We start from the raw sequence: 15,140 nt of genomic DNA, 5'->3' as shown, positions 1-15,140 counted from the left end.
CTAGGACAAAGTTGGTTGTAAAGCTGAATCGTTGCAAGACTGCAAATGTAGCAGTTGCCAAAGGAAACGTGCAAATCTGTGGCATTTCCGGGGCATTTCCAGTGTCTTTTGAGTTTATTTGGTCTTGGCTACAAGGGCTAAAAATAAAAGCCGGCGTGATTCTTCCTACGCGTTCCTCTGTTTGTTTGATGTTTTGTGTGTAGCCTGTCACTTCGAGCTTTCGCTTGCATCCCTTTGGGTGAGTTGACATCAAACAGTGTGTGCGTACGTGAGTGTGCGGCAGGCTCAGTGCGTACCTGCATTTTGGAGGGTAGGTGCTTGGTGGTTTGTATTTGCAGCCTGGAAATATTGGCCAATAGTGTGTGTGTGTGTGTGTGTGTGTGTGTGTGTGCGTGCGCGCGCGCATGCACACACACACACACACACACACACACACATAAAACATTCAGCTGCAACGAGGTTCACTTCTAAACATAAAGGTCCTAGACCAGCCCAGTGCAGAAGCTTCCCACATTGTGTAGCTTTATAAAAATAAAGATGTTATGTATATGTCTATAGCAGGCACATAGAGTGAATACTTTAAGGTAGTGGATTTGCCTGCCAGAATGCTGGGGCCTTTTTGCACAAGCAATGGCCTGGTGTCTTACACATTCCCATGAAATGCTCTAATGGCCTTGTTGAATGAATTGGGTCTTGGAAGCTGGTAGGCCTGCTGTGACAGGAGATATATAATACTGTTTTGAGAATTCTTTTGCTAGATTCCTAGGTCAAACTAGGATGTTTTGGAGGCTATCTGTTTCCACTGATTGGAAACTTGGATGTACATAACCTAAGGGAAGACACTCACTGTTCCTGCCTATACCAGGGTTTCCCAAACTTAAGTCTCCACCTGTTTACGGACTACATTTCCCATCATCCCGGACCACTGGGCCTGCTAGCTAGGGATCATGGGAGTTGTAGTCCAACAACAGCTGGAGACCCAAGTTTGGGAAACCCTGGCTTGTACCTTCAAAATAAACCTTCCTTAGAGCAGATTCACGGATGCATGTTCCCTGTTGCGTCTCATGGCCTAAAAAGGTTTGTCATGTGAGGGGCAGCAGCTGGGGTCTTGACTGTACTATGCATATATGCACCATGATTTTGCAGTCAGCTGTCATTTTGGGATATTCTCCCCCTCGTACTGTAAAAGCTGAAGTGAGGTGCACACATAGGCTCTTGGTGTAATCTAGAACCCGGTTCATGCACTATTCTAAATAGGCTTCCCTCCCACAACAAGGGCAGAAAGCATCCAAGGTTGCCCTGTTCTCGCTCATGTGAGATGAACGACCCCTGGAAAGGGCTGCGAAAGAACCTGCATGCAAGGACTCTTGCGCTTAGATACAAGAGTGTATCTTGGCCCAATTGCCCAAGATATCGAGTGGTTGGCCCTCCAGTCCAAATAGCTACATGGGGAAAGACGCACATCGTTTAGCATTGGCATATCTTTTCAGAACACTAGTCCCTAGTGAGGTTCCTGGAAGCTGCTGTTTAAAGCAGGCTTCCTCAACCTCTGCCCTCCAGATGCTTTGGGACTACAATTCCCATCATCCCTGACCACTGGTCCTGCTAGCTAGGGATCATGGGAGTTGCAGGCCAAAAACATCTGGAGGGCCGAGGTTGAGGAAGCCAGGTTTAAATCATGAGGTGCTCTCGGGCATATTTGTGACTCTCTGTTGTCTTTTATACTTATTTGTTATTTTTATATTGTTTTATATTTATATTTTATGTTTTATTGTTTTCTGTTGTTTTTGTGTAGGAAAAATATAGCATTTCATTCCCCAATGTTATTTCTTGTCATTTCAAATGTAAGGGCAGCTTCTCAGCTCTTTTATGATTTCTGTTTTTGTTTTCTGCCTTGTTTTACAGTTGGGTTGTTCTCGCTCCCCGCCACCCCCCCCCCCCAGTTGTTTGTGAATGGACGTGTAATGTATTTTGATTACTAGATGGAAGGATTAAGTCAAGTGGCTTCTGCCCATTTTCATAGCCTCATAAATTTCAATCCCACCTCCCCTGCCCCGCTAGGAAGGCTCACAGCTCTCGCTAAATAATGAATGGTCCTGATGATTAAGCCTTGTTTTTTCCCTGTGAGAATGACTTCTCTGGAATGTGTAGACCTAACCTACTTTCGGTTCTCTTGAGCTCCTGGACAATTTTATTTTTAATGGAAAGGCTTTTATAACACACTCTCGCACACACAAAAGCCCTCTGCAGAAGTCCACGTGACGTCGCAGTCGTGTGTCTGGCCTTTTCGTTGCTGCAGAAAGCAAGTTTCAACAGGCTGGGGGGGGTACTGAATTTATTAATTGTCAGATTAATAAATTTCAGGATTTCGTGTAGTTGTCCTTTCTCTGATGAGAAAACGGTTACTGTTTCATCAAGCCCTCTTTCCTCTCTGCTTGTAGATCACAACTAATTTAAATTCTGGCCAAAATGCTGCTATCCTGGATGGCTCAGTTGCTTAGAGCGTGGTGCTGATAACCTCAAGGGTTTCATCTTTGATCCCCACAAGTGACAGCTGCATTCAAGGGAGTTGGACTAGATCAGTGTTTCTCAAAGTGGGTGATACTGCCCCTTGGGGGTCCTGGAATGATCCAGGGGGTGGTAGTAGCCATGGGTGCAATTGGGGGGAGGGCATTGTGTTATGTACTGAAGTTCTCACCCTGGGCCAGCAGGGGGTTACTGTAGATAGTTCAGGTCCACATATGCAAATAAGGGACCGAAAGTGACGTTGAGTGATTGGATAGTTACAGAAAGGTGTTACAGTTACGTTGTCCTGGAGCTCTATATAAGCAGGCTGGCTGAACCCTTCAGTTCAGTTCTGTTCTGGCCTGTGAATAAACAAGAGCTGTTTGAAGAATCACTGTGTCGTCTGATATGTTCACCCACAACTTAACACATGGAATAAAAATAAGGGGACAGTGGAAGCATAAAGAAAGAAGAAAAATTTGAGGGGGGGAAATCATTCATACATGTTTCATCTGTTGTGTAATGACGCTTATCGCCAGGTCAGGCATTGTTGCGGGACGGCAACAACATTCGGCAACAGTGTTTGGCTTGGCCACAGCTTCACCCAGGCCCAGGATTGATTGATTGATTGATTGGTTGGTTGGTTGGTTGGTTGACTGACTGACTGAAATAGATCTTGCAGCTTGCCTGCATGTTTGGCCAATGGCCAGTGTTGTAGGACGTAGGTAGAACTATAGATACATAAAATAATGCAAATTTGTAAAAGCAGCGCTGAGCCTTGCCTGCCTCCCATCTCTCCTCCAGAGCAGCTTTTGTCTCATTTTGTTGTTGTTTAGTCGTTTAGTCATGCCCGACTCTTCGTGACCCCATGGACCTGAGCATGCCAGGCACTCCTGTCTTCCACTGTCTCCCGCAGTTTGGTCAAAATCATGCTGGTAGCTTCGAGAACCAACCATCTCGTCCTCTGTCGTCCCCTTCTCCTTGTGCCCTCCATCTTTCCCAACATCAGGGTCTTTTCCAGGGAGTCTCTCTTCTCATGAGGTGGAAAATAAAATAAATAAATTTTATTTATTGCTAAATAAATAATAAATAAATAAAATAAAATAAAATAAATCAAGGTCTCCATTTTTTCCCCTTCCCACAAGCCCAGGGTAATACAGTAATAGCAAAAGTTCGGCTTCGAAATTGCTTGAGGGAAACAGCAATAACCCTCCTCCCTCACCCCCATGCCAGTATTTCGTTTCCACTCACAGTCTCGGAGGTGACATTGCATTGAAAGAGACTACCCTCACTACTCAAAAGAATATGAAAACTACACTTACAAGTATAGTTACCCCTCTGAGCTGATTCACATGACCCACTTTGGGGCTTAACATTCACACTGTGCCAGTTTTCTTTTGTCATCCCAGATTGTGTAACCTGAAGCGCTTCCACAAAGCCCAAAATTCTTCCTGATCCTAGAGAATGACAGGCCTGTGGAAATAGATCGACACCTTTTCCACAATATTCTTCTGTTGAACTACTTGTTCTCTTTAAATATGGGGAACTTTTGAGCCAGAGAAGAGGAGAAGGGGCTGAGGGAGCAAACTTGCTTGTTGCAAGAACAACTGATTTTGCATTTGTTTCTGTTTCCTTTTAAATTTTGATTTAATTGTTTGTCTTTGTAACCTTGCAGCCATGACAGCTAAGAATTTTAAAACTAAAGCGTGCCTGCGTGCGCACACACACACACTCTCACTACAGCCGGTTTTCTTGGAATTCAAACAGAACTGGCACACCGCCCGTGAAATACCTCAGGGAATCTCTTCACTACAAGCAGGAGCTGCTCTTGCTCCCAGCAAAAATGATCTGTGTGTTGTACCAAGATAACCCCAACTATGTACTTGAAATAAATGGGATGGCATTTGTGAGAATAGTTCTGTTTGTGATATCACGGTGCTTTAAAAAACACAAAAACCCGGCATAATCGTCGGTTTTAGAATAATAGAGAGGAAGTTTGGGATGATGTGGGAAGAGACACTTTCTATACTTCCTGAATGCTTTAAAGCCCCGTCTCTCTCTCTCTCTCTCTCTCTCTCTCTCTCTCTCTCTCTCTCTCTCTCCTGGGCTTCTTGTGAACTGCCCTGAGACCTATACGTATAGGGCAGTATATTATTATTATTATTATTATTATTATTATTATTATTATTATGCCATTGCAATGAATCCTGTGCCCACTTGTTTTCAAGCTTTCATTCTGTGGACTAGATGCACGTAAAGGGACCCCTGACTATTAGGTTCAGTCGTGGCCAACTCTGGGGTTGCGCCGCTCATCTTGTTTATTGGCCAAGGGAGCCGGCGTACAGCTTCCGGGTCATGTGGCCAGCATGACTAAGCCGCTTCTGGCGAACCAGAGCAGCGCACGAAAACGCCGCTTACCTTCCCGCGGGACCGGTACCTATTTATCTACTTGCTTTCGAACTGCTAGGTTGGCAGGAGCAGGGACCGAGCAACGGGAGCTCACCCCATTGCAGGGATTTGAACCGCCGACCTTCTGATCGGCAAGTCCTAGGCTCTGTGGTTTAACCCACAGCGCCACCCACGTCCCTAGATGCACATACCCTCCAGCTTTATTTCTCCGATGAAAATGGGGGCGTCCTGTTAAATTATTATTATTATTATTATTATTATTATTATTATTATTTTCTTATTTATACCTCACCCATCTGTCAGGCGGTAGAGGAACCAACTCCCACGACAGGCTGCCAGGAAAGGATAGGACAAGGAAAAGTCCTTACTTTTTTATTCAATATTCACGCAGAGAGAGGCTTGGGAATGCAGCCTCTGGGAATAATGTCCTGAGTGAGTCTCCACTCCCTCCGTCTCTCCCTCTTCATCAAGCATTTCCGTCAGCTGTTGCCCCCTTGGTGCTTCTTCCTCCTCCTCCTCTCCCATTATTTCCCAACTTTCCCCCTCGTTTGCCTCTTAGCTGTGACCTCCCTCAAACCCCTGTTGTAATTCTGAATTGTGTTCTTCTCTGGAAGGGTCAGGTTGGGGGTGGACGGTCTCCACCATTGCTCCTCTGCCCAGCATGCTTGCTGGAAAACAGACAGTTGCCATGGCTTCCCGGAGAGCCAGTGTGGTGTAGTGGTTAAGAGCAGTGGACTTGTAATCTGGTGAACTGGGTTCGCTTCCCCGCTCCTCCACATGCAGCTGCTGGATGACCATGGGCTAGTCACACTTCTCTGAAGTCTCTCAGCCCCACTCACCTCACAGAGTGTTTGTTGTGGGGGAGGAAGGGAAAGGAGAATGTTAGCCGCTTTGAGACTCCTTCGGGTAGTGATAAAGTGGGATATCAAATCCAAACTCCTCTTCTTCTTCTTACCATTTTGTTCATGTAGGGCAATGTGTGCGCAAACCTCACATGCTACTTCCTACTTGTGGGGTAGTCTCACTGTTTCCCATGCCACAGTGCATTCTTTTGATACAGAAAATTCTACCCAGCGACTTATAACAACTAGGTGCTTTGGGTTCATCTGTCGCTCCTGGCATACTTTGTCATTTCTGTGGTGGCTCAAGTGCTTATTCTCTTCTCCCCATGTGCCGCTTTTTGTGTGAGTGTTTGGAGGTGGTTGGAGGATGGATGGTGGCTAATGGATTAAAGTTGAATCCTGACAAGGCAGAAGTACTATTTTGTGGGGACAGGGGGCGGGCGGGTGTGGGGGACTCCCTGGTCCTGAATGGGGCAACTGTGCCCCTGAAGGAACAGGTGCGCAGCCTGGGAGTCATTTTGGACTCACAGCTGTCCATGGAGGCACAGGTTAATTCCGTGTCCAGGGTGGCTGTCTACCAGCTCCATCTGGTATGCCTGCTGAGACCTTACCTGCCTGCACACTGTCTCGCCAGAGTGGTACATGTGCTGGTTATCTCCCGCTTGGACTACTGAAATGCGCTCTACGTGGGGCTACCTTTGAAGGTGACCCGGAAACTGCAATTAATCCAGAATGCGGCAGCTAGGCTGGGGGCTGGGACCACATAACACTGGTCCTAAGAGATCTGCATTTGCTCCCAGTACGTTTCTGAGCACAATTCAAAGTGTTGGTGCTGACCTTTAAAGCCCTAAACGGCCCCGGCCCTGTATACCTGAAGGAGCATCTCCACCCCCCATGGTTCTGCCCAGACACTGAGGTCCTGCACTAAGGGCCTTCTGACAGTTCCCATACTGCAAGAAGTGAAGCTACAGGGGACCAGGCAGAGGGCCTTCTCAGTAGTGGCTCCGTCCCCCCTGGTGGAATGCCCTCCCATCAGATGTTAAGGAGATGAGTAATTATATAGCATTTAGGAAACATCTGAAGGCAGCCCTGTATAGGGAAGGTTTTCAATGTTTTACTATGTTTTTATATACAGTATGCTGGAAGCTGCCAAGAGTGGCTGGGGCAACCCAGTCAGATGGGTGGGGTGCCAATTATTATTATTATTATTATTATTATTATTATTATTATTATTATTATTATTTATAATTAATTAATTAATTGATTAATTAATTAAGGAATGGACAAGAGTGTGAATTTGACATCAATGTACTTTGTTTTTCAGCTTAAGGTACCTGAATGCTTCTGCCAACAAATTGGAAATGCTGCCTCCAGCCACTCTTTCGGAAGAGACCCACAGCATTTTGCAGGAACTGTATTTGACCAACAATCACCTCACGGATAAATGCGTGCCCTTATTAACGGGTCACCCGCACCTGAAGATCTTGCATATGGCCTACAACCGCCTGCAGAGCTTTCCCGCAAGGTAGGAGCAGAGGCGGTCGTTGCCAGGGGCTGCCTTTAGAACGCTTGAAGGAGGTGGTTGCGATGACTGCTCCCAAAAGTGCTGTGTACACATACCTGCCGCTTTGAAAAGCTAGCTCAGGGTCTCGGCCCCAAATAGCTTACCTTCAAAATGTCTTTGATGTGCAAAACAATGGGATGCCATGAGCCTGAGAGGTACCAAAACAAATGGAGAAATATGAGTGGAAAGGCTAATTAGGGATCAGCGTAAGCAAATGCAGTTAAACTTTGTCTTCATTGGGGAGCAAAATGCATTTTTGTTCCCTACTGTGTGGTATATTTTACGTGCATATTTGTAAAATGGCAGAGGCGGATGGGATAAACCGGTATTTTTTATTTATTTCACGTGTTTGGCAAACCTGGATGGTCAGATCCAATAGATCAGGGGTTTATGGAGGGGAGGAGTGTGACCTGTTTCGTATTGTGTACACAAAGGCAGGCAAGGCGATTGGTATGCTCATTGTTTAATCTGCAGTAGCAGATTAGAGGAGGAGAGGATGTTGGGGATGCTAGCCTCGTGGCACCTTGCAAAAACCCCAGGGAAGGAGGAAGCTGGAAGATGAGTTTGCATTCCTGCCCAAGGAGCCAGGACCGGGCGAAAGAGGGAGGCTTGATATTTTTGCCCACTGGACTTGTGCCCATGCACAAGCATTACTCCAGACTGCAGCGGTTCTCAACCTGTGGGTCCCCAGATGTTGTTGGACTACAACTCCCATCATCCCTGAGCTCTGGCCTTGCTAGCTAGGGGTGATGGGAGTTGTAGTTCAACAACATCTGGGGACCCACAGGTTGAGAAAGGCTGCTCCAGTGTAACAGCAGCGTGTGACACCCCTCCTCTCTCTACCCCACATCTCTTCCTTGTAGCACATTAGTTCCAAGGTTTCTAGTCCCATTTCAGTACAAAGCCCTTTCTGATTCTGTGCCCCCAACGGAGGCTTCCCCTCTCAATTTTTGTGTCTGGTGATTATCCCTCAGCAGTTAGGATGCCTGTGTTTGACCCATGTAGCTGTATAGGGCAGTGGTGGGTTTATAAAAAGCTAGAAATGCCCTCTTTTTAAAACGAAACAAAAAACCACCATGGCATGGCTCAGTGTTGCAGTTTTAATACTAGTGTCTCTCAATCTCACTCACTCACCTGCCTAATCACTACCACTCCCTCTGACTTGGAAACAAAGCATCTCATTGTCAGGTACTTAAGATGGGAGGAGATTGTGATGCTTCCACCTCAGTGAAGTGTGGTTTGTTTGCCAGCCAGATGGGGATGCATCAGCGAGATAGTGACCCTGTGAGCAGGTAGGAGGAAGATGGTTGCAACAAATTTCAGTTAGCTGGTAGGCTAAGGTAAAGGTAAAGGTACCCCTGCCCGTACGGGCCAGTCTTGACAGACTCTAGGGTTGTGCACCCATCTCACTCAAGAGGCCGGGGACCAGCGCTGTCCGGAGACACTTCCGGGTCACGTGGCCAGCGTGACAAAGGAAACGCCGTTTACCTTCCCGCCAGTAAGCGGTCCCTATTTATCTACTTGCACCTGGGGGTGCTTTCGAACTGCTAGGTTGGCAGGCGCTGGGACCGAGCAACAGGAGTGCACCCCGCTGCGGGGATTCGAACCGCCGACCTTTCGATCGGCAAGCCCTAGGCGCTGAGGCTTTTACCCACAGCGCCACCTAAAAGGTAGCAAAAGCAAAGCAGAGCTCGTACCAGGCACACAGTACAGTTGAGCTGTCGTGAAAATGAGCCAGCAGTGTAGTGCAGTTGCTTAAAAGCAACAACAACTAATGCAATCACTTTACAGACACATAATGTCAAGCTGACAAGAAGTAATGATTACTTTCTATTTTGTGCTGTCATATTAGATCTGGTGTACTCTTTCAGTTTCTGGAAGTCACATTTTAAGTAGTACTGGTGTGTTGTTGTCCGTCCCCCCCTAGAGGAGTGCAGCCCAGGTTCCAAGCAAGGGTTCTTGAAACCCAGGTCCTGTGAGGAACGGTTGAAAGAACCGATGTCTGTTTAGCCTGGAGAAGGAAAGAGTAGCGGCAGATCTGATAGAGAGCTGCCTTCAAATGTCTGAAGGGCTTTCGTGTGGACGATGGATTAGATTTGTTATTTGTTGCTGTTACACCCTATTTAAAGGGACACAGGTGGCGCTGTGAGTTAAACCACAAAGCCTAGGACTTGCCGATCAGAAGGTTGGCGGTTCGAATCCCTGCAATGGGGTGAGCTCCCGTTGCTTGGTCCCTGCTCCTGCCAACCTAGCAGTTCGAAAGCACGTCAAAGTGCAAGTAGATAAATAGGTACCGCTCCAGCGGGAAGGTAAACGGCGTTTCCGTGCGCTGCTCTGGTTCGCCAGAAGCGGCTTAGTCATGCTGGCCACATGACCCGGAAGCTGTACGCTGGCTCCCTCGGCCAATAAAGCGAGATGAGCGCCACAACCCCAGAGTCGGCCACGACTAGACCTAATGGTCAGGGGTCCCTTTACCCCTTACCGTTACACCCTATTTAACAGTGGGGCAGGCTGCCTTGGGAGGCGATGAGCTCTTCTTTTATCTTGAGGCATTTAAGCAGAAGCTGGACATCTTTCCAGAGATGCTGTGTTGCATCCTGCACCGAGCAAGGGATTTCGACTAGATGATTCCCCAAGGCCATTTCCAGTTCTGTGATTAAGTTTGCCTGCAGCATGAAACCACCCATGTCTGTAGCATTTACAGCACTTCTTTCTCTTGTTGGCCCTCACCAAAACCTTTTGAGGTCCATTGATTAGTGCCGTTTGATAAGTGGAGCTGACCCAACTATGTTGAATGCAAAGCCTCGCCCTGTAAAATGAGACCATGAATGCACAAAAGATGGACCCCGCTGTCTGCAAGACCCACACCAGCTACCCATAGGCCTGCTGCCACCTTCTGGAATGGACGCATTTCTCCATCGCCGGATGCTAATTTAGACTGCTGAGCTCTCCGTGCGAGCCACACATTGAAAGGTTGCCATGCAACAATTCATTCGGAGGAAATTGCCTTTTATCTCAGAATAACAGCTTTTAACATAAAGTTTCTGAGTAATTCCTAATAATCAAAATGTGTATTTTCTTATCATTTTCTTTTCTTTCCCTTCCCTTTCTCGTGTGTGTGTGTGTAGTAAAATGGCCAAACTTGAAGAGCTGGAAGAAATTGACGTTAGCGGAAACAAACTGAAATCTATCCCCACAACCATTATGAACTGTCGGCGCATGCATACTGTGATTGCACACTCCAATTGTATCGAAGTCTTCCCAGAGGTCATGCAGCTTGGTGAAATCAAGGTACAGGTTTTGTTTTTTAAAAGTATGCGCCCTGCATAGGGCTCCTCTTAGGTATTTTGAAGGTAGCCTGTAATGGAAATACAGCATCATGCCCAAATTGTCAAGGTGTGAACATGCCATGTGATGGCTGCAGTGTTTCAGAGAGTACCGTTAGTTTTCCATGTTGTCTGAACCCAAGCAGAGAGATTCCCTGGGGAAATCGATCAACATACCAGCATTGTGGCCACATGCAGAAGAGGTGTAAATGGGGATATTTTGCATGTCTGGGATGAAGAACGAACTATCAGCCTCCCCAAACTGGTCAAGCCATATTTTTTCAACTAGCTGCTAGAATTACCAGCTTCTAACATCAGATCGACGCAGGTGGCGCTGTGGGTTAAACCACAGAGCCTAGGACTTGCCGATCAGAAGGTCGGCGGTTCAAATCCCCGTGACGGGGTGAGCTCCCGTTGCTCGGTCCCTGCTCCTGCCAACCTAGCAGTTCGAAAGCACGTCAAAGTGCAAGTAGATAAATAGGTACCGCTCCGGCAGGAAGGTAAATGGTGTTTCTGTACGCTGCTCTGCTTCGCCAGAAGCGGCTTAGTCATGCTGGCCACATGACCTGTAGGCTGGCTCCCTCGGCCAATAAAGCGAGATGAGCTCCGCAACCCCAGAGTCGGCCACGACTGGACCTAATGGTCAGGGGTTCCTTTACCTTTACCTTTAACACCAGATCACCCACAAAGTCATTCCTAAGAGTCACATGCTGTCCATTCCCAAGGTTCACGTTGGAAGACCACAAAGTAAAATTTAATAGGTTGGACGTGGCTTTTAAGCTGTGCCTCTCCCACTCATGTTCTGAATGCTATGTCGTGTGTTTTGGATTTGTGTCACATTGCCTTTAATTATGTGCATGGGCTATATTCATTCATTCCACATCTCTGCAGTGCAAAAGAATTAAAGTATTCATTTGAGAGGCTTTAGGATTTTATCATTAATAACATTTCCCTGTTTTATTCTCCCCCCCCCCCAACTTGGTCGTATTCTCATTTATGTTGTGAACCGCTCTGTGATTTTTGGATGACGGGACGGGTGGTATACAAATTTAATACAAATAAATATACTACCTAATAGTTAAATATCTTTGTCAGTGTTCCAGCTCTTTGCCATTAATTGCCTTTACTTTGTGGCTTTAAATTTTGTTTGTTTGTTTAACTCAGACTAGCTTTTGAACACACTTTTAAATGCCTAGCATTCCCTTTATTACAGGCTAGAGGTGGGCACCAGCAGCTATCTCTAAATTAAGAGGACTCCTTCACCCCATCTATGTACTCATATTACTTTTAATTAAAATTTGCTTAATACGGATTTGCTCCATCAAATTAAGAAGAAGAATTACCCCGATAACAAAGACAGCAGGCAGATCGCTACTTGTTTTGCAACATGAGTGAAGTTTGGAAGGTCGGGGGAATAGAAATCACACATTTTTTATCAATGTTTTGTGATGCCATGAAATATTGCAAAAGAATTTACTTTGTGGAGTCTATAAAAAAGGTGCCTGGTGCTTTTGTGATACAGCAGCTGTGTAACTCCCTAGAGGAGAGGACAGGCTTTGGCCCAGTTCTTTCAAACAACCTGTTTTTGGGCTGTGCTACTTCAGACTGCCGGTGTAGGTTCACACATAAAGCTCCTTTGTGAAAATCAGCAGCGTTCTTACACACAGAAAATTAGATGTCAGGGAGAAGGGATTCTTCTAATTGCAGTCTATAGTTTAATAAGCCTCTTGCACCCACATGCAGCTGCTTCACTTCTCCATTCATGTTACCAGGGAAACAAGCCAGGAAGCAACATTAAACCACGGTTGTCAGAACTGGGAAACCATGGTTAATGGCTCCCAAACAAGCCAGGGTTTGAAACTACCTTTCAAACCATGGTTTCATATCCAAACTTGCTCATTAACAGAAGGCTTCTGCTTCAGACAAAGTGGGAAGCTGTGGTAAACCGTGGTTTGCAGGCTTGTTTTAACACTTGCGTAGAGAGAACAGTGCAGCTTGTTCACGTCTCAGTGACATGGTCATCCAGACATGGCCTCTGTGTGAGAATGTCACACACCTGCTCTCCTAGAAGTCTTCCATCATGTGACCTCTCACATGTGGTTTCTAACATGGTACAGTCCAGACAATGGCTTGCCACTTCATCCGCTTAGCCAGAAATGGACACGGCCAGAGGATTCATGCTGAGAACTCATTGTTTTCTCTTCTCTCTCTCTCTTCAATTCTTCAGTGTGTGGACCTGAGCTGTAATGAGCTGACTGAAGTCACGTTACCTGAAAACTTGCCTCCAAAGCTGCAGGAACTAGACTTGACTGGAAACCCCAGACTTGCCCTGGATCACAAAACCCTGGAGCTATTGAAGTAAGGAACAGTCAAACTTTATTACACGGTAGGCAGAAGGGTACACAAAGCACTCAGGAAAGAAAACACACCCAGTATATAAACATCAGATGCACATCATTTGAAAACTGGGCTGGGGAATGGGGAGAGAAATGTTCCTTCTTTTATTGCTACACTAGCTAAATGACAGGCACATTTTGGTCATGCAGATTTGCTGCAGCTCCCTCACAAAACCCCCAGCTTGTTTCTTCCAACCCAAGCCCAAAAGTGCCATTCTTTCCCCTTGCATTACCCTCTGGTGCATGTCCTCAGGGTAGGTTTCAAGGCCTGCTCTCCTTACCTAGCAACTGTATCTGTTACTGCTACCATCTTTCTGTTGGATCCAGAGAGCTGTTCTGCTCCCCCACCTAGCTGGGGAGGGAGAGAAAATGTGCCCCATGCTAGACTCGAAACATCCCACCATCCCACTTCTGATCCAATATATATTTACTTCATATCCTGCCTATCTTTCAAGGAGCTCAGAGTACATGGTCCTTTCCTCCAGTGTGAGAGAGAGCCAGTGTGGTGGACTGGTTAAGAGCGGTGGACTCGTAATCTGGGGAACCGGGTTCGCTTCCCCGCTCCTCCACATGCAGCTGCTGGGTGACCTTGGGCGAGTCACACTCCTCTGAAGTCTCTCAGCCCCACTCACCTCACAGAGTGTTTGTTGTGGGGGAGGAAGGGAAAGGAGAATGTTAGCCGCTTTGAGACTCCTTTGGGTAGTGATAAAGCGGGATATCAAATCCAAACTCTTCTCTTCTTCTCATCTCCCCCACCAGTCCCTTTATCCTCAAAACAACCCAACCCTGCAAGGTAGGTTGGGCTGAGAGAAACGGTGACTGGCCCGAGGCCACTCAGTGAGTGGGGATTGAACCCTGGTCTCCCAAATCCACAGCTCTTAACCACTACACTGTTTTGGTTCCACCGTAGGTGCCAGAATGAACAGGGAGACCAAGCAATTTGGGGGAAGGAAATGACTTTCTGTTGACAAGGGAGGACTGAGTTGTCCAAGAACTTTTGTAGAAAGGAAGTTTGCAGTTGGAGAATCGGGGAGGGAATATAGTTGATTGTCATAAATATGTAGCCATGTTGCAGGAGGTAAGGGTTTGGGGTATGGGGGGGGGGCGTGTTACGCTGAACTTGAGACTAATCAAGAGCGTACTTTCCCCACAAGCCAAGAAATGGCAGTTTCTTCTACGTACAGGAGTTTACAGTGAGAACTCAAGATGCTTGCAAAAGAAGCCCTTAGATAATAATACAGTCGTACCTTGGTTCTCGAACGGAATCTGTTCCGGAAGTCCGTTTGACTTCTGAAAAAGTTTGAAAAGCAAGGCGCGGCTTCCAATTGGGTGCAGGAGGTTCCTGCACTCAATCGGAAACCACGGAAGCAGCGTCGGATGTTTGGGTTCCAAAGAACGTTCGCAAACTGGAACACTCACTTCCGGATTTGCGGTGTTTGGGAACCAAAACGTTCGAGTCACAAGGCATTCAACAACCAAGGTACAACTACAGTGGTACTTCGGGTTACATATGCTTCAGGTTACAGACTCCGCGAACCCAGAAATAGTGTTTCGGGTTAAGAACTTTGCTTCAGGATAAGAACAGAAATCGTGTTCCGGCGGCGCGGCGGTAGCAGGAGGGCCCATTAGCTAAAGTGGCGCTTCAGGTTAAGAACAGTTTCAGGTTAAGAACGGACCTCCAGAACGAATTAAGTACTTAACCTGAGGTACCACTGTAAATAGCAGTCTCTTAAACCCTGAGAAGTTGTATGGTTTTCAACAACGAAAAGAGCCAGGTTTCTTCACTTTTTGTCCCTTTTTAACTGCCGTGTAATCTGAATTCAGCAACTCCTGACCTCAAGCCTGATCATGACAAAGTTCTCCTTCACTGAAATTTATTGCTGTCATTTATGCCGATGAAGATTGCTGCTGCTGCTGCTGTTTTTTTTAATAGATTCTCAAATTGCACAATAGAGTTTCTCATGGCACAGTCAAGTAATACTGAGGCTTTCTTCCTTCTCCTCCTCTGCCTCCTAGGAACACTCTGAAGCTATGAGAGGCCTTTAAATGCCCTTTGTAACCTGCAGGTTCCAAAGGGTGAAATTGTCAGCAAGTTCAT

The 15,140-nt window shown here is 46.5% G+C and overlaps 1 protein-coding gene across 1 annotated transcript in view; it reads left to right on the top strand.

Moving 5' to 3' along the window:
• The window catches only part of PHLPP1 (PH domain and leucine rich repeat protein phosphatase 1), a 161,175-nt gene that overhangs the window by 131,862 nt on the left and 14,173 nt on the right, over window positions 1–15,140 (top strand). The window contains 3 exon segments of the mRNA XM_028737876.2: window positions 7,081–7,281; window positions 10,449–10,611; window positions 12,874–13,004. Coding sequence (XP_028593709.2) covers window positions 7,081–7,281; window positions 10,449–10,611; window positions 12,874–13,004 — 495 coding nt within the window.

The sequence above is a fragment of the Podarcis muralis genome, chromosome 8, assembly GCF_964188315.1.
Source record: "Podarcis muralis chromosome 8, rPodMur119.hap1.1, whole genome shotgun sequence".
NCBI lineage: Eukaryota > Metazoa > Chordata > Lepidosauria > Squamata > Lacertidae > Podarcis > Podarcis muralis.
This window is presented reverse-complemented; position numbering and strand designations above follow the sequence as displayed.